Source organism: Silurus meridionalis, chromosome 18 (genome assembly GCF_014805685.1).
Source record: "Silurus meridionalis isolate SWU-2019-XX chromosome 18, ASM1480568v1, whole genome shotgun sequence".
Classification (NCBI taxonomy): Eukaryota; Metazoa; Chordata; class Actinopteri; order Siluriformes; family Siluridae; genus Silurus; species Silurus meridionalis.
This window is the reverse complement of record NC_060901.1, coordinates 15168513-15186887: the sequence shown is the minus strand read 5'-3', so window position 1 is coordinate 15186887 and position 18375 is coordinate 15168513. Positions and strand designations below refer to the sequence as shown.

At 38.2% G+C, this 18375-nt stretch overlaps 1 protein-coding gene across 2 annotated transcripts in view; it reads left to right on the top strand.

The window, feature by feature from the left end:
• Positions 1 to 27: 27 nt before the first annotated feature.
• fgd6 (FYVE, RhoGEF and PH domain containing 6) overlaps positions 28 to 18375 on the top strand; it is a 43262-nt gene continuing 24914 nt past the window's right edge. Inside the window, exons 1-3 of one of the 2 annotated variants that reach the window (XR_006928575.1) lie at positions 28 to 265; positions 5856 to 7746; positions 16846 to 16960. Coding sequence is in view for 1 of the 2 variants with exons in the window: in XM_046873890.1 (XP_046729846.1) it covers positions 256 to 265; positions 5856 to 7746; positions 16846 to 16960 (2016 nt within the window). In the remaining variant the exon portion in view is untranslated. The remainder of the gene's footprint in view (positions 266 to 5855; positions 7747 to 16845; positions 16961 to 18375) is intronic. The other variant, XM_046873890.1, reaches the window with a different exon arrangement.

Here is an 18375-nt window from a genome sequence, read left to right as displayed (position 1 = left end):
GTCCGAAAAAGCTGCAGGCGTGCGGTGTGAGTGGGGGCAGGACACTCAATGGAGACGAAGAGATTTTTTTTCTATGGGAGAAAAAAAGTTAGTTAAACTGTAACCGGCCACATGGCGCTTTGTGTGTAGTGTGTTTCAGTGTCATTTTTTCTCCACTTTTGTGATGGAGTTATTATGGGAGATCTCATGGAGCCACTTTTAAAGGATTTTCCTTAAAAAAGCGACTCATTCATGGAGCCGAAGGAGTGAAGGATCATGAGTACAGGTCAGTTTCCTTCCTGGGAAAGTGAACAAAACCAAATATTAACAAAAAAAGAAGAAAAAAACGAGAATAACATTTGTTTGGTTGTTTTTGATTGTTTGTTTGTTTGCCAATAAGAGGGCTCGAGAGCTTATTTGTCGGATGTTTTGGAGATAACAACCCAGACTTCTTTTTCTTCTTCTTCTAAGTATTATTTTATTATAATAAACCCGGTGGTGGAAACTCAGTGCAGGGCAAAGAGTAATAAAAAACCAAACATGTTTTTTCCTTATGTAATGATTAGAATGAGTTGAAACAGGAATTATTTTGTATCTTTTGTTTCAGGTTTTTTCACTTTTCTGTATGCACATTAATCCCAGGCTGTGTTCCGGTCACTCTGTATAGGGTTGATTCCTGAGTTGATCCCTGGGTTGATCCCTTTGTTGATCCATGGGTTGATCCATGGCTGATCCCTTGGTTTGATCCCTTGGTTTGATCCCTTGGTTAAACCTTGATTGATCCCTGGGTTGTTCCCTGGGTTGTTCCCTGGGTTGATCCCTGGGTTGATCCCTGGGTTGATCCCTGGGTTGATCCCTGGGTTGATCCCTGGGTTGATCCCTGGGTTGATCCCTGGGTTGATCCCTGGGTTGATCCCTGGGTTGATCCCTGGGTCCTTGGGTTGTGTGCACTGACTTTATGAATGATATAAAGCAGCCAAAGGAGTCTCATGATAATTTTCCATAGCCTACAAGTTTGGCCATCTCAGCACATCCGCCTGATGACTACACACACACACACACACACACACACACACACACACACACACACACACACACACTGAGACTTAGGGACAGGATTTAGTGTACACTCACACACTTGGAAAAGTTTAGCTCCCCCTCACCATTCGCGTCCTCTTATCTACATTTTTTGCTTCGTCAATCCAACGACTCATTTAGTTCATCCTCTGTATATCTCAAGAATCTTTTCTCACTGAAATTATTATTTTTTTCCCTCTGAATCTAAAGTGACAAACCCAACTGGCCTTACATTTGTCTTGGATCGTTTCCCTTCCTCAACGGAGCATAAACAATCAAAGCCAAGTAAATTCCGGAAATAAAAACCGGGTTTATGAGGTTCTGTTCATGTCCTCACTCACCCGAGAGAGGACTGGTTTTGGATTGTTGTCCGAGTTTCCTGAGAAATTACATGGGTTTGTATTTTGTCTTTGAAGTGTGCTGGTCCTGATCGCTGCTTTGTGGAAAGGGAAAAAAAAATCAGTTTGACCGAAGTTTCTTCTTTTTCCAAGATGTGTTTTCAATGTTTGGAGATATCAGGCTAACAGGCAGTGATCAAAATCAATAAATTTTTCTACCAGCCTTAAGCTATGGTTTAGCTTAAGGAAATGGTTTAGCATTTCCAAGATGGCTGCTTCCATAACATGATCCTGATCAGGTGTATTATTAAGTTTTGTTCATAGTTTGGTTCGATTGCTGTTTAAAGAAAGTCATGTTCAGTGTCACCGTGTCTAAAACCACAAGTTGGAATGTGACATTCCAGAAGGATAATATCAGAGACAGAGAGTTACAGTAAAGATGTTTTAGGTGCGATAATCTTCCATTACTTCTTCTGACTTGAAATGTAAAGTGACTTAAAATGTGGGCTGAAATCAGATATGAACGAGATTTCGTATGTCTGGAATATGTTTTACACCTTCTCTGAAAATCGTCCGTAGAATTTGATCAATAACTGGTGAATCGGGTGCCATATGAGGTGGTATTAAAGAGGTTTCGTGACTACTTTTGTAACACGCCAACAGATGGCAGCACAAGGCTGCACGCACAGTCACAGGGAGCACCGACCATTATAATTTAGTGTGTCAAAAGGCATCATCTGGTGTTACCACGTCTGCGATTCTGACAATGTGTGCACCCTGTCACCCAGGTTGACACGCTTTGAAAAGAAGACTTTCAGGACACATTCCAGAAGTGGCAAGAACGCTGGAAGCACTGTATCGCTGTGTAAGGGAACTATTTTAAAGGTGATGGTGTGTAAAAGTACTTTCTTGTAAATAGAGCTTGTCTTGAAACTTTTTGATACCACCTCACGCTTCAGCAAAATTCCCAATCAATGTTTTATGGAATTGCAGCTGATCTTTATAATAGGGAAAAAAAATTACCTGACCGACATGAAGGTCATGGTTACAGTAGATCTGTAGCACTGTGCACCAGGAAGGAATACCCCCTGGAAGTGATGTCTGTCCATTGTAGAGCACACATCACACACATTCACACACTCGTTCATATACAGGGAAAATTTAGAGTAACCAGATCACCAACTGGAATGTTTTGGAAGGTGGGATGAAAATGGGGGGAACCCAGGTTCAAATCTGTGAGAATTTGGGTTTATGATCAAAATTACCCACTACACTACTGTGGCAGGTCACAAGTTCACGAAGTTCAGTTATAACCCTTAGTGCTCACACTTACTTAAGAGTAGCTTTTACTTAATTGTTCATACAGTTTTTTAGACCAGCTCTTCATACTCGCCTAGCAGAAATATATCATTTCCTGGCATTTTTCCAAGAATTCCGAATTCAGAAATGTCATAATTTAAAAAAAATATCCAGGTCTGTTGAGTGTAATAATGATGGGATTTCTCAGACTACTCTACTTTCGACCTCATCTCTCAGCATCACGTGCAACATTGAGATTTAGTGGAGTACCCAGTTGTGCTCGAAGGCACAAGGACAAAAAAATCCCCAGCAAATTCCTTAACAGAAGATTGTGATGATATAAAAATCTTACACAGTGCTCAAACAATTCTTGTGATTTGATACTTGCCCGTTAACACACGCCTACATTAAACACGTACACATACACTTGTGACACTTTCTTTTATTATTAAGGATACAATTACCTGACTGTAAGTATTCAGTATTGTCTTGGATTAGAAATACAGTACTGGAATGGAATTGAATGGGACTGAATGAGTTTTTTTTCCTGATATGATCTGCTGATCTTTTTTAAGCATGGCTGGAAAGCATGTGATGTTCATTGGCAAAGTAACACTATGTACACACCTTGTACAAGGAAGGCATTAAAAAAAAAAAGACAGTGCTGGACTTTACTGTTTATTTTCACTGATCTTTGTATGCTCCCGATTTTTGAAAAGTTGTGCAGCAGGTCAATTAATCTGCCCAATAAAAATGATTCCCAAAACCCAGAGGTGGACAGTAACACATTACTGTTTAGTTACTGTGTGGGTTTTTTTGTGTACTTCCACTTTTTAAAGTAATTTGGAAAATCTGTAATTTGACTTTTCATTAAGTACACTATAATGCTAAAAGTTTGCGGACACCTGGTCATAAGTACGGTATGTGCTTTTTGAGCATCGCATTCCACAATTAATCACAATTCGCTCTTATAATTCCCTCCACTCTTCTGGGAAGATGTTCCACTAGATTTTATGAAGTGTGCTTGTGGACATTTGTGTTTATCAACCGCAAGTGCGATAGTAAAGTCAGGTGCTGATGTAGGGTGAGGCCTGGGGTGCAGTCAGCGTTCCAGTTCATCCCAAATGTGTTCAGGTTTGGGTTTTCAAGTTCAAGTGAACTCCAGATTTTATTATACCGCATACAAAGACGTCCTATACACTTGTGTGCCTCCAGCTTTGTGGTAACAGTTTGGCAAAGAACCACGCATGGCAGGAAAGGTCAGGTGTCCCAATACTTTTGTACATTTAATGTTTTGTTTAAAGTATTATACTTAACTAAACTTGAAATCATACTTATTACTGAGTTTAAAAAATACAATATTTTTTTTATTATTGGAGACACTGCATGCCAATTTTCAGGTTGATTGGACTAACAGTGCGTAGCTATAGCCGTTTTTATGGGTTTATTTCCTCGCCTATAGCACCACCAAGTGGTCAGTTCCACAATTTTTTTATTTTTTTGGTGATACAGTCGTCCCCTGGTGATAGTCGTTTTTTTTATTGTTTAAGCCATAAATCATCCTCCCACACTCTTTAAACACACACAGAAAACATTTGCAAGACCATAGCAAGACGAATTTTGTGTAAATTCGTTGAAATATCACATTTATAGTAAATACTGTAGTACTGTAGCGTAGCCTATGCGTAGTTTCTCTGCTTGTTTATTGGTTGAATTGTTCTTTGACATCAAAAAAGGAGCTGAGTTAAAGATACACGTCACTGCATTCTTTATTTTCATTGGCTAAATCTGGTGATGTATGTCTTCAACTCCACCCTTTTTGTTGACATCAGAGCCAATCACAACCCAGATTAAACGAATGGACCATTCCGATTGGCTTCCGATTCCTCCAGCAGTATAATGTAGATTTTCAACATCCCAGTGCCGCGATTTCGTACACAAAGGTACATGTTCTTTGTCTCGTTTAAATGTATGATACACACTGTACAGTATTTTAGGTTTACGTTTACTTTATTAGTACCTTATTGACTACTTAGTAAAAGTGGTTTTTGGACAACGGTATATGAGCTATGGTTAAAAATTTCTGCATTTTTTTAATTTATTTTTTTGACTGTAGTGCCCCCCTTTGGCCAACTGGGTTGAAAGTTAACCTCTGCCCAAATTGAGCTCTAACATCTGGCCTAGTTTCACATAGGCTTTGCGATTTGGTCTGCATCAGTTTTAGGGTGGAATAATAATAAAAAATAAAAAAATAATGCAAGGTGCAAAAAAAGAATAGTGCCTCTGAAACCACTGCACTGATTGATTGATGGGCGGCAAACCAACGCTCTAAACTCCAGGAAAGACAGATGGAGACAGACAAGACAGACGCAGTGATGCAACTGAAAGTGAAATGCCAGGGAATGGAAAGCTGTTCAGTGCGTGTGCTCATTGTCTAATTTCTCAATCTGTATTTGCGATTTCCTACATCATCATAAATGAAATTATAACAGGAGATTTTTTTTTTTTGCTGCATGTGCATAACACAAGAATCAAGTCTCGGACAGTAAATTATAATTTTTTTTTTATACATTTTTTTTTTTATTAAATAAAAGGTAAATTTTAAATGAGCTACTTTTTTTTATTACTTGAGTAGATTTTTAGATCGCCAACTTGTATTTAAATAAAATATCACAAAATTTACAGTACATTCACTCAAGTAGAATATTTTATTACTTTTTCCACCTCTGCTAACAGCAGACTTTTTTCTCAAATTTCTTTGCATAGAAAACTGTAGTGTGTGTTTCAGCATTGAGGTGCTTTGCAACAAATGACCCAATAAGATCTAGTGTTGTGTGTAAACAACATAGCAAATAAAATGATTTCCTTGGGAAGGGCATTAGGACTAATCTAAAGTGAATTTAAATCAACAGCTTACTGAATCTGTTAGTCCACTGGGGATCTTTAATTGAAAATCTAGTAGTCTGTAATCTGCTAGTCCCAAATCTGCATGTCCATCAATATGATTGACACTTGTCTGTACAAATCAGTCTAGCAGAACTGAACAAAACAGTACAAGCATTTTTATTGGATTTTATTAAACCCGTATAGACAAAATATGGAATCACATTGTCAAAAAGTCTTTCAAAATGTTCTAACTGTATTCCATGTATGATTGTGCAGGTATGAAGAAGCCGCCAGTTGCCCCCAAACCCAGGCTGGTGGCATCTCAGAAGCCAGTCCCCCCTCCGATCGCACCTAAACCCGAGAGCCTTCTTCCCTCTCCATCTCCTTCTGCACCAAAAAGAGGGAAACCTGCACTAGCCCCTAAACCATGCCTGGATAAAATCTGTCCCAAAGCTGTCTCAAACAGCAGTGGCAAATCCGAGGGTATCCCCGCATCCAAAAATGGAGGCCTTTCGTGTTACATCATACCACCCAAGAGTCACCATATGGGCAAAACGAGGGGATCTGAAGAAACGAGCGAAGCGACGGATTATGAATCGGGGAAAAAGCGAGGCAGTCCAGTCGAGGAGTTTGGCTGCAACAGTGGAAAGGACCAAGTGACTTTACTCCGACAAGATGTGCAAAACCAAATTCCCACACACTCCCCAAACACTACTCCTGATGCAAAGGATGATACACACACAGCTGTGCTTGTCAAGGATGACATACTCACACAACCAGAGTTACATTCTCCAACAGTGGAACCCTTTCAGAAACAACAGCAACTTGCTAAGGAATCTTCACACAAGCGGTGTTTAACCACTGAGGATATACATTCTAATACCAATACTATGCCTTCACCCCCTAGTAAACCACTTCCTGTACCTCAGCCTCGGCGTCCAAGAAGAAATTTGCTTCTTCGCCAAAAGCCAGTAGTGGAGTGTTCAAATGAAACAGAGACACAACTCCCTGTGACCCTTCAAAAGCATTTAGAAAACCAGTATTCTGTACCAGAAGACACTTGCCTTGCAAACACTTCTTCAGACTTAGACGCAGGCTCTGCCAACATTACAGACTCTACCAACAATAAAGACTTAAGCTGTGACGCACACGACGATGGTAGCGTGACCCATACAGAAACTTTCTGCTATTCCGAACCAGTCACTAGTGAAATGTCCGTATCTATAGAAGAGGAGGAGCAACAGCCACCTGCCCCACCCCCTCGACAAAAGTCCCTTTTACAAAAAGACAGTAACAATCATATGTCATCTTCTCTGGATAACCTGCTTCTTACGGAGCATGCAAACTCCGATCGGTTTGATGAGAAGCTCCACAGAGAAGAGGTGGAAGAGGACGACGAGGACGATGATGAAGATGGTGCATATGGCGATTTTGCTCGTTGTTCGTTCACTAGGAGTTTACCGAAACAAATTAGACTCAACCGTAGCCCTCAGCTGGTGACTGTATCAAAGGCGTCTTCAGCAGAGGAAAGCTCGCCAAAGATCGTCCCCAAAAAGCCACAGAGACACAGTCTACCTGCGTCCGCACTGTCAAGGAAACAAAACACGCCACCACAAACACCCGTTCCGGCCCCACCGCCTATTTTTGGAGCACTTCCTGCCCCTCCTAACGAAAAACCCTCATCATGGCGCATCACTTTCTCAGGAATCCCTCTATTTGGTAAACAGCTATCTCAGAGCGCTAACCAATCACAGACCAGAGATGGAAAGAGGACGGGGTCAGTGCTGGTCAAGCAGAGGGCAAGGTCATTCTCTTCCGCTGATCTTCTACGTGTGGACTCAGGCGGTGGTGTGCAGAAACACCGCAGTCTGAAGAAACTTCTCGAAGTACGTGTGAAGCTGATTCCGAAACTGCTACGTAGTGGGACGTCTTTGGACTGCAGTAGCACGGATACAGAGTGTGACGCGCACAACGTGGCCAACACTGAGGTCACAGCCACCAGCGAGAACATCTCTCAGCAGGATGGAGAAGAGGACTGTGGGGTCGAATATGAAAATGTGCCCCTCTATGAGGAGATTCCTGAGTACATGAACCTGCCCTGGGTCTATTCGAATCAGAATACGGATAGTGGAGTGTATGAAGTGCAGGAACCTTATGAAATGAGCAGGTAAGGAGCTTTACATGATGTATGTAAAATATATTTTCCTTGTTAAAAAAAAAGAAATTCTACATGTGACCCTTGAAAGACTCTGGTTGTGCGTCAGTCTAATATTTAGAAGTCGAATGAGGTAGAGCCCAGAAAAACAAACAAACCAGTGACAACAATTCGACTGTATCCATCTGAGGGAAGAGTCAACTCCCAAGAATCAAAGGGTGGCATGTTCCAGTTGATTTCCAATTTCTATTTATTTGTATAGCGCTCAGACAAAGGAGGCAGGAACAAGGGAAAATGCTTGGGACAGCATTCGGAAGAAATCCTGAGAGGAACGAGACTGTTCATAGCCAGCCAGATCTGCACTTTTACATTAGAGAGGAGCAGTTAAGCACATCATTTGACACTGTCAAACAAGATGATTAGCTTTCTGAGTTCTAATTGGAATTTCCATAGCTTGAGAATGTTGTTCTAGGTACTCCAAAACAACCGGCACCTTTTGACCGAAGCACATACACCGATCAGGCATTATGACATTCTAACATTATTAGCGGTGAATAACACTGATTATCCTTTCATCATGGTGCTTGTTAGTGGGTGGGATATATTCGACAGCAAGTGAAATTTTTCTCCTCAAAGTTGAGGTGTTAGAAGCAGGAAAAATGGGCAAGCGCAAGGATGTGAGCGAGTTTGACGAGGGCCAAAATGTGAGGTCTAGACGACTGGGTCAGAGCATGTCCAAAACTGCAGCTCTTGTGGGGTGTTTTCCGTTCTGCAGTAGTCAGTATCTTTCAAAAGTGGTCCAAGGGAGGAATAGTGGTGAACCAGTAACAGGGTCATGGGTGGTCAAGGCTCATTGATGCACGTGGGGAGCGGTGGCTGGCCGGTTTATCCAACAGACAAACTCCTGTAGCAGAAACTGTTGAAGTTATTGCTGTTATGCTGATGGAGGCTCTGTGATGCCTGGAATGAAAGCAGGAAATGAAAAAATATAACTTGATGCCAAATATCATGCTGCTAGGAGAACGTAGCGAAATATAATTAATAAGAGAAACAGGACTTGCATTTAACATGATTTCCGTGTCAACTCAACTCAATGGACCGCCTTTTGTGTAATCAAAGCTGGTAAGACAATATTCTGTTAGTTTCCCAAGTCATTCAAGTTGATCAGCTCGGAAAAGAGGACCATTAATAGTAACATTATTAGTAAAATCTTGCTGTGGTCTAAACCAAGAATGTAATCAAATCAGAACCTGAACCTGAGATCGGTAAAGTTGCTTTTAGAACATTTATCTCATATGCAGTAATTTCTATAACAACATGGAATTTCATCAGAGTAACATGATATCCGTTGACAGAATATGTTTTATGTAACGTGTCATAATTATGAAGAAAAAACATTTGTAATGGGATGTTGAGGATTCTTTTTAATTTCAATGTTGTCAGCAAAGAGCAACATATACTTATACACAGAACACAATGACAATCAGATTGGATTATTTTAGATGTTTATTGATGTCCAAATCAGAAATCAAGGCTCATGCAGCTTTTCTTCGATAGAATTGATAGAACAGTTGTATAAAGTAGAATCTTACCCTTGTGTTAAAGCTTACCTTGGTTCTGCTGCGAGAGACGAGCAGGGTGACTCCCACACTCGAAAAACACACACTGTGGTTAGAAGAAACTCTTTGGAATTTTAATGAATGCAGCCTCTAACTAAGTGTGCACATATTTTGAATGTAACACTTTAAAATATGATCTAAAACGTATCATGTTATGGCATTTCCTGAGCTGTTTTGCCTTAATTTTTATTTAATTATTTTTTACTGAAATTATGTTTATTTCTCTTGTATATGATCTCTAATATGTGTAAGCAAGCAGCTTTTACATTCAGTAACCTGCACAGCCAGAACCACTACAGAAACAAAACAACCGTCAGTTTGTTTAATACAGAAGGCAGAGAGCTGAAACTGCCACTTTAATGGTCCACTCTTGGAGTTCAGGCTGAGTCGCTTTCCTGTGGGTTATTTTCAGTGGCCAGAGCAGGAAATATCTGGAGAAGAGAGAGGGCAGAGCCTCTGGAAAATAATCTCTCTTGCGCTCTCTCTCTCTCTCTCTCTCTCTCTCTCTCTCTCTCTCTCTCTCTCACACACAAACACACACGCTGTCACGCTCTCATCCTCCTTCATCGCAGCCATTTAGCCATTTTTTCTCGTTTCCCTTATCAGTGCAATAGCCACATCATCCAATTCGATAATCGCTCTGTGACATCATGAATGGTGGAGATTTTAGTTGAAGTAGATGAGGATTTTGTGTTTGCTTGTCTCATGACATGACCAGTAACAACACTCATTTGTATTGAAGGTTTAAGGTGATTCTAAACCTCATGTAAATGGAATCCTGGTATTCCACCTTTCACGTTTCACTCTGCTCGTACGATATCCCAGGAGGTTAACAATCGATCCTGGTTAGGAGTGTCTGATATTGACAACAAATCGTATCTCGATATTTTCTCAGAGTTTATTAGTAACGATAATTAGACTGAGTGTGTTGTTGTGCTTGTACTTTAAGGACTACCATGGACAGCGGACTCCATCAACTTTTGATATTCTTCAATTGATTTTTACCCTTTTATGGCCATTATTTTCATTCTAACGTCTGCATCTTCATATATGCATCTTCATCATTGATTCAAATTCTTACATTTAATCAGTCATTTAGAATAATTAGACATTTTGGCTGTTTCAAGAAAATGAAATCAATATTTTATAATATTATAATATAATCTAAATTAATGCTGCCGCTTTTGATTTAAGTAATTGAGTATTCTTCTGAGTAATTTGATAAGTACTTTTTTTTATTAAAGAGTATATATACAAATGATCTTGTGTGAAAGAATATCAGTTCAAACTAAACCCTTTTAGTGCATTTAATTGCCATAATTTATATGCAAATAAAAATATATAAATAAAAAATATAAAAATCTATTTCAGATTACTTAATAATAAAAGAAAAAAGAAAAGAAAAAGTAAACAAACTGTACAATGCTTTCCGTGTTTTAGTTTGAAATGATCCCAAACTTTGGAAACTTTGTTGTTTTCTTTGGACTAAATCCTATGGAGGCCTGTTTCCGCCACATAAATTTTTTTTTTCTTTTTTTCCTAATTCCAACTTTTTCTCTTGGAATTGCGGCTTTATTTCTCGTAAACATCAGACATTTCTGCTGCATCCACAGGTAGCCATGATTTCTCTTCAGGGATCCGAGGCTCAGTTTGATACCATGCGATTCTATTGATTGTGGACCACTACAGAGGTGGTGACGCTGCCCGACTGGCTAAAAAATAAAAATAAAAATAAAAAAATCTCTGCATTGGTAAAAATAAAAATATATTTGCCTCAAAGATCTTTTGTATTTGAATTACTCAAGTTATGCGAGGAATCGTTTTAGCCCTAATCTAAATATGATATTATATAAATGTAATAATAAAATCAATTTTAATAACCGAATTTTGGAGAAAAAAGGCACTTTTTTGTGTGATATTGATATTTAATCTACCAGACTTCATCACGTAATTTATCCGTTCACTCTGTAGGTGTGTGATTATACGCGATAATGTCAAATCGCACATAATTAAAACAACAATTACGATATTATCGCAAACTAAATATATATCGTACACTCCTAATCCTGGGTATGTATATTCACTGTACTTTCCTAAACCCTGATTTATCATTCTTGTGTCAACAACTTTAAATTGGATAAAAACTAATTCTGTATGGAATAATTACATTCTCATCTGCTTAGTGTTGCACAGCTGCATGGCCTGTACTTGCACTGAAACGTGATTGGCTCTCAGATTTTATGACGCAGCAACTCCTCATTTGTGTTGTGATCTAGTAGAAAGATTTTCTCTTGACCTTTTTACACCCCTCTAGAAGGATCTTATTTTTCTCATAGGGTTGTTTAAGGTGACTGGAATCATCACTTTAAATAGGGGTCATTATCAAACCTTCTTCTGAATTAAAACACTCATTTAAAGCCTGTGAAAGTTTTATTATTTATTTTTTAAACTTGCCTACCGAGGTTGAACAAATAAAACGAGGTGTATTTTGTTTTTGGAGTCTGGGACCCTCAATTTGAAATTGTTCAAGTCTTTACGTAATACAAATCAAGCAATGAAACTCTTTCGTATGTTTTCTGAAAGAAATGGGCATTACATACTGACAGGAGCTTTAGTTTGTCTTTAACGTCTTGTATGCCAGTTATGGTACACGATTTATTTGAACTCTGTGTGTGTGTAAGTGTGTGTGAGTGTGTGTTGTCTCTCTGGCATCCCTTTACAGGCTGAGTTTATATAAGCTACCCGAGGCAGTAAACAAGAGGCGCTCTGTCCGCCTGCAGCAGAAGACAGAATGAGAAAACGAGAGAAAGAGCGAGGGAAAGAAAAGGGGAGAGGGGCAGAGAAGGGGTGGAGAGGTGTAAAAGGAGAACGGGGTTTGTGTGAGTGTGAGAAATTAGTTCTTCACCCTTGGAAAAAAAACGGACCGCTTATTTTTATCCGAAAGAAAAGCCCACAGCGAGGTTTCTCACAAAACATTCACATCATGGCCGTGTGAGTTTGAAACGGGAATATATTCGCAATATAAAGTGACTACAGTGATGAGTTTTCAGACAGGGTTTGTATTCTGGATGCGAGTTTCCAATACAGGACTAGAACTTAATACAATTATCATGAGGAAAGGTTTCTTTCACTTCAGCAAAGTTTTTGTGTGTTTTGGGGTTATACATTTTCGTGTTAAACTATGAAGAATTCGAATTTTTTCCGTCCTCTAGCCTTTGTTTCATATTTGACGGAAATTCAGTGTGTTGAAACGACATAATCTGGTAACAGGTAGTATTATTATTTTTCTTTCTGATTGATTTGTATATTCACTGTTTTTATCGATCCTATGTTTAAGCTTCTACTGTTATAAAATCATATAATAATGTTTCAGGCTGTGTTGCAGTGCAGAATGTCTGTATTTACATATTACAATCGATATATATCTGAAAATCCAGTGGTTACTGGGTCCACAGACAGGTGTGTATGGGGCCACTTGTGTTTTGACCACTTTTTGAAGTGAATAGGTAGTAATTTGGCTTAATGAGTCGCTGAAATCAAATCAAAAGATTATGAGGTTCACATTTTTCACACTGGCAGCTGATTTATAAGTAGCCCCAGCCCTTTTCCAAAAGATGCTATATATGGACAAAAGTTTGTGGACATCTGATCATAAGATAAAGATTTTGGAGTGTGCTTGTGAAGATTTGTGATCATTCAGCCACAAGGATGTTGGTAAAGTCAGGTACTGATGTAGGTGAGGAGGCCTGGGCTGCAGTCAACATTCCAAATCATCCCAAAGTTGTTCAGTAGTGATGAGGTCAGAGCTCTAGAGCAGGCCAGTAAAATATATCTTCATGGAGCTTACTTTGTGCACAGGGGCAGTTCAAATAAAGGGAAAATGTAATGCTACACATTCAAATACATCCTATAACACTTTGTGATTACGGTTAGGTGGAGAACCACATATGGCTAAAAAGTCACTTTTCTCAATACTTTTGTCCATACTGTGTATTCATAAAAGAAAATTCACAATTCTGTTAAGTACTATCTACCTTTTATGAGGGGCCAGCAAATCATAAAACTTTGATATTGAATTAAGATGATATTCTGTTTGGTTTACAAGCATGTGTAGATAGTACACTGTAGCGGTGTGATAAAAAAGACATCCATTTGGGGCAATCCACAAATTTACATCCATTTGGGGTGAGTAAACCCTCTGCCCAAAACTTTTTTTTCCAGTTCCATTGGTGGAGGAGTGGACTGGGTTAATAGACAGGGTTGCCAGATTAGGAAAGTTTAAAATTTCTGTACAATCACCAGTATCTTGTTTTATAGCAAATATCAAAAACCATTATTGTTGTTTTTTTTGCAAAGCTTGGAAAGAGGCAATGGGTGTTCGTGAGGATAATGTCTGCACTTAACAAAATATGTTGTAAACAAATATTGCATGGACTGAAATTCTGGGAAAGAAAATGCTTTCTTATCAATTTTTTTGGGGTGGTTTTTAGTTGCAGGTGGATTTTAAAAAGTAGTGGCGAATGGAAATTTTGCTTAAACCTGGCAACCCTGTTTACTAATATTACTTTGAACACAACTAAACAAAAATACAAACTACTAGAATAGATGACTGGATGTTTTTGAAACTCAGCTGTACATTACGCTATTCAGTGGATCGTAGCATTCAGTAGAAGTAAAGTGTAAAGTACAATTTCCTCTCAGTTTCACTTTCTTTGAGACTCTGTGTTTAATGTTTTAAAGTATATGCTCACAAACTATTGCAGTTAATAAACAGTGGGTCATTTTTTCCCCATGCTTTTCTTTTGAATGGGTTACAATAACGGTCTTGCTGATATGGTGATATATGGATATTTCCACAATGTTCCTTTTTGAGATATTTCATGGATATGTTGATCAATTTTTTTTAAATAAGTATGATTTTAAACAGACTAGAAATATAGAAATTTCAGATATTAGATATGCAGCCTCACACAATGAGTTTTCAAATGAAACACAGTGCTGTGTTACTGCCTGTTTGTTAGTAAGCCTGTCTATCATTATACATCATACATTTCCATGTATCTCAGAAATACCTTCAAGGATTACATTATTATATTTTTTTTATCCACTGCATTATAATTTATAATTACAATCCTAGTTCTAAAAAATTTCGGGACACTGTGTAAAAATTCAAATAAAAACTGCACTGATTGGCAAATCTCATAAACCCATTTAGAAAACGTAACGGTTTAAACTGAGTAAATGTACCATTTTAAAGAAAAATAAGATCATTATAATTTGATGGATGCAACAAAAAAATGAAAAAGAAATGTTGGGTAAAGGCCATGTTTTCCACTGTGTAGCATACATACATCTGGGAACAGTCCATATACATCGGGGAACAAAATAAAAAACTAGTTTGGGAGAGGAATGTTGTCTCGTTTGTGTTTGATACAGGAATCGAGCTGCTCATTCGTCCAGGGTCTTCTTTGCCATATTTTTCATTTCATGATGCACCAAATATTTGTAATTGGTGAATGGTCTGGACTATAGACAGACCAGTTCAGCACTCAGCAATGCTGTTTTACTAGATTAGCATTGACTTGCTAATATAATCAAGGCTCTCTTTTGCATTTATTGCCCTGAAACATAAATATGCCTATTTTGTCAGACAAATGCTCCCCCCACTATTATCCTTTGAGGTAAGCACTGATGAAAAGCCAGGTGGTCCCTCTACCCTTAAGTCTATAGAACGTTGAGTGCAGGTTTTTTTTATTGTCTGATTACAAAACAGATTTCAACTTTGCCTTAGACCATTTTAAATAAGCTTTGGCTCACGTTCTGACATGGTGTTTTTGATTGGTTTGTTAAATGTCCTGTATATCATTTGGAAGAGAAAGACTACACCACATGTAAGACCACACTGTTGAAGGCAGTACCGACTAATCTAAGCAGCCACCAGTTTAATTTATAAAGGACCTTCTAAATATAAACAATTAGTTGACTTATTTGGAATTAGTTAGTGTTTTGGGGTCTGGTTTGGAAATGGGAATTGCTTATTGCAAGATGTGTAAAAAAAAAAAAAAAAAAAACAAGTTCACTGAAGCAATAGGTTCCTTTCAAAATTACATCACACCAGGGGCTCTGGAGTGGTGCAACCAAAAAACATTTTTGGAGAGCAGTTACATTATGAGGTGTTCAGCATGCCTAGTATGAAATGTGTGTGTGTGTTTCTTTCAGTTCTTTCAGTTCACTGGAGACACACACACACACACACAGTTTATGAGATTTTATGGGCTGCCTCGTTCTAGTTCTGCCTGGTAAAAAAGTATAAAGGTTTGGAAATTTGTGTTACTTGTGCGTATTTATTTTTTATTTATTATTATTTTATTTATCAAGTACTTGAATTTACCTAAATTATTTTAATTTAAGCTATTTTGTAATTCATTAGTTTTAATTTATTTTATTGATTGGATGAGCCTAAAGATTTGCCTAAAGATTATTTTGTATTTTTTGTCTGTCTGATTGTTTTCTTGTGTTAAAAAATAATTAACAGTGGCTGACTTTAGAGGTCGACCGATTGATCGGCTGGCTGATTATTAAGGCAGATTTTTGCCATTTTTCAATTAATCTGCATCGGCCAATTATGTGGCAAATTAGGCCAATTATTAAGCATCTGATACACCAAACAATCCAGACAGGAAAATTAGAACTGTAAAATCTTGTGTAAGCAGCGTTTCCACCTCCCACGATCAGTATTAACGGATCCGTGTAGCTTTTTTTCAATCATGTCTGCTAACTTGCGAAAAAAAGAGTGAGAATTACAACAAGCATGTTCCTTTTTTCTCATGTGTTTATTCACTAAGCTGACTAGCCAGCACAGACAGGAGACAACGTTGTGGAAAAACTAAAGCTGACCAACACTTAAAAAAACCCTGCTGTCGCCCAACGGCCGACCATCAGCTTGGTGTGTCCCGGGCTTTAAGTTCTTATCATTCGTTCTTAATCGAATGCAATATATATTTTATATCTTTAGTTCAAACGATTTTCTGTATCACTTCTTATTAACTGTTAGATTTTATGAGAAGGGAGAAAAAAAAGAAAATCGGCCAAAAAAAATTGCCTGCCCTGATTTTTAAAAATAGGCATTGGCCAGAGAAAAACCCAAATCGTTTGACTTCTATCTGACTTCATGTGTCTTGGAGGAAGTTTTAACCTTTGTATTAATTGCTTGGTGAGTAGGAATTGGCAGGATAAATCCAAATAAATACATAAAACCTACTGATTTATGCTGCTAATACAATCATCCTAAAATAAAATACCATATTCACTGAAAGTTTGAACATGGCGAATAAAATGACTACTTTCTCTGAAGAAAAATGTTTGGGATTAGATTTCATTTCCACACATGCTTACCATATGTGTGTGTGTCTGTGTGTGTCTGTGGGTGTGTAAATCAACAGAGCGCATATACGAGTTAATAAATGTTTTGATAAATTTGATTTGCTAACAGGCCTCATTTGGGCGACGATGTGTCTGAGGAAGAGGAGGGGCTAAGCTCGAACGAGGATGATGACAACAGCTCCACCTCCAGCAAAGATGAAATGGACCAATCAAGAGACAAAGAGGTGAGAATGGGATCACTCACAAATCTTCTGATCTTTACACAACACGCACAGCAAAATTTTGAACGGCAGCCAAACTAACCTGGATATAGAGTTACAGTGTCAAAGTATAATCAGTGAGTTGTTGTGAATTTACAGTTTTATAAGTATATCAATGTACCTTCAGTGGGGTCCTTAAGATCTAGTTACGTGCCATAGATGTATTTCAGCTCTAAAACCAGGCCCACTAAATGTATTTAGTAAACTAATACAGTAGTTGAATAAATTCAGACTAGATATCATTTATTTAACGTTTCAATTTCTCCCACTGACCTACATGAATCATTATTGGCTTCTGAAATCTTTGATGATGTTGATACAGTACACCTGTGTGTCAATGCTACACTACAGAAATTCAATTCATTTTTATTCGTATAGCGCTTTTAACAGTGAACATTGTCTCAAAGCAGCTTTACACAGATAATGCCATGATAAAGAATGAATTAGATGTTCTTTATAAGTATACGTTTGTCCCTTATGAGCGAGCCGGTGGTGACTGTGGCAAGAAAAAACTCCCTGAGATGGCAAAAGGAAGAAACCTTGAGAGGAACCAGACCATCTGGGTGGCACAGAATGTCCATTTATTACAGATAATCGATGTTGAGGTGTGCAGTGATGGTGATCAGATGCAAACTGTAGTCGAAATTTTATAAAAGCTCAGCTTTTCATACTACTCTGAAAGTGAGGTCTTACTCCATTTATCTCTTCTGAGATATTCTGAAAACCCTGTAGTTCTTAAAATATTTATAAATGATATCTATTTTTACAACACTGAAGCTCAAAATGTATCTGAATTCCAAAATCCTTATTACAGATGGGTGATGGCACTTGTTTTTTTTTTTTTTTTACTTCCTTTACATTGAAAAATCATACACACTCTTGGCATCCAGACAGTTTTTTTTCCAAAAGTTTAGCTGAAATACTTACCAAAGGTGTTCTTCGCTGGTTGGAGATTTCGTTCAATAAGATGTAGGTGTAGTGACTGGGCAGGCCAATCCATGAGAGAGAACACTCCAGCCGTCTGTTCGCTCTCTAAATAACGCTTGGACGTTTGCTTCGGGTCGTTGTTATGTCTTCAACCCTCCCTGCTCCTGAACAACCCCAAACCATTACACTTCCACCTCCATGTGTGACTGTGGGGGTGAGGCAGTTTGTTACCATCTTCTCTCATGTTCTCGATCTTACTTAAGTTCTTCTGTTAGAGCCAAAAATTTCCATTTTGGACTTCATTTGTCCAGAGCTTTCGTCCACTTATTCACTGTCCAATTCTGATGCATATAAACATATATATCCAAGTTTGTTGCATATAAACAAAAGAAACATGAGTTTAAAAAATACAAATAAAAATGAAAGACTAGGTGTTTCCAAGCTTTCGACAG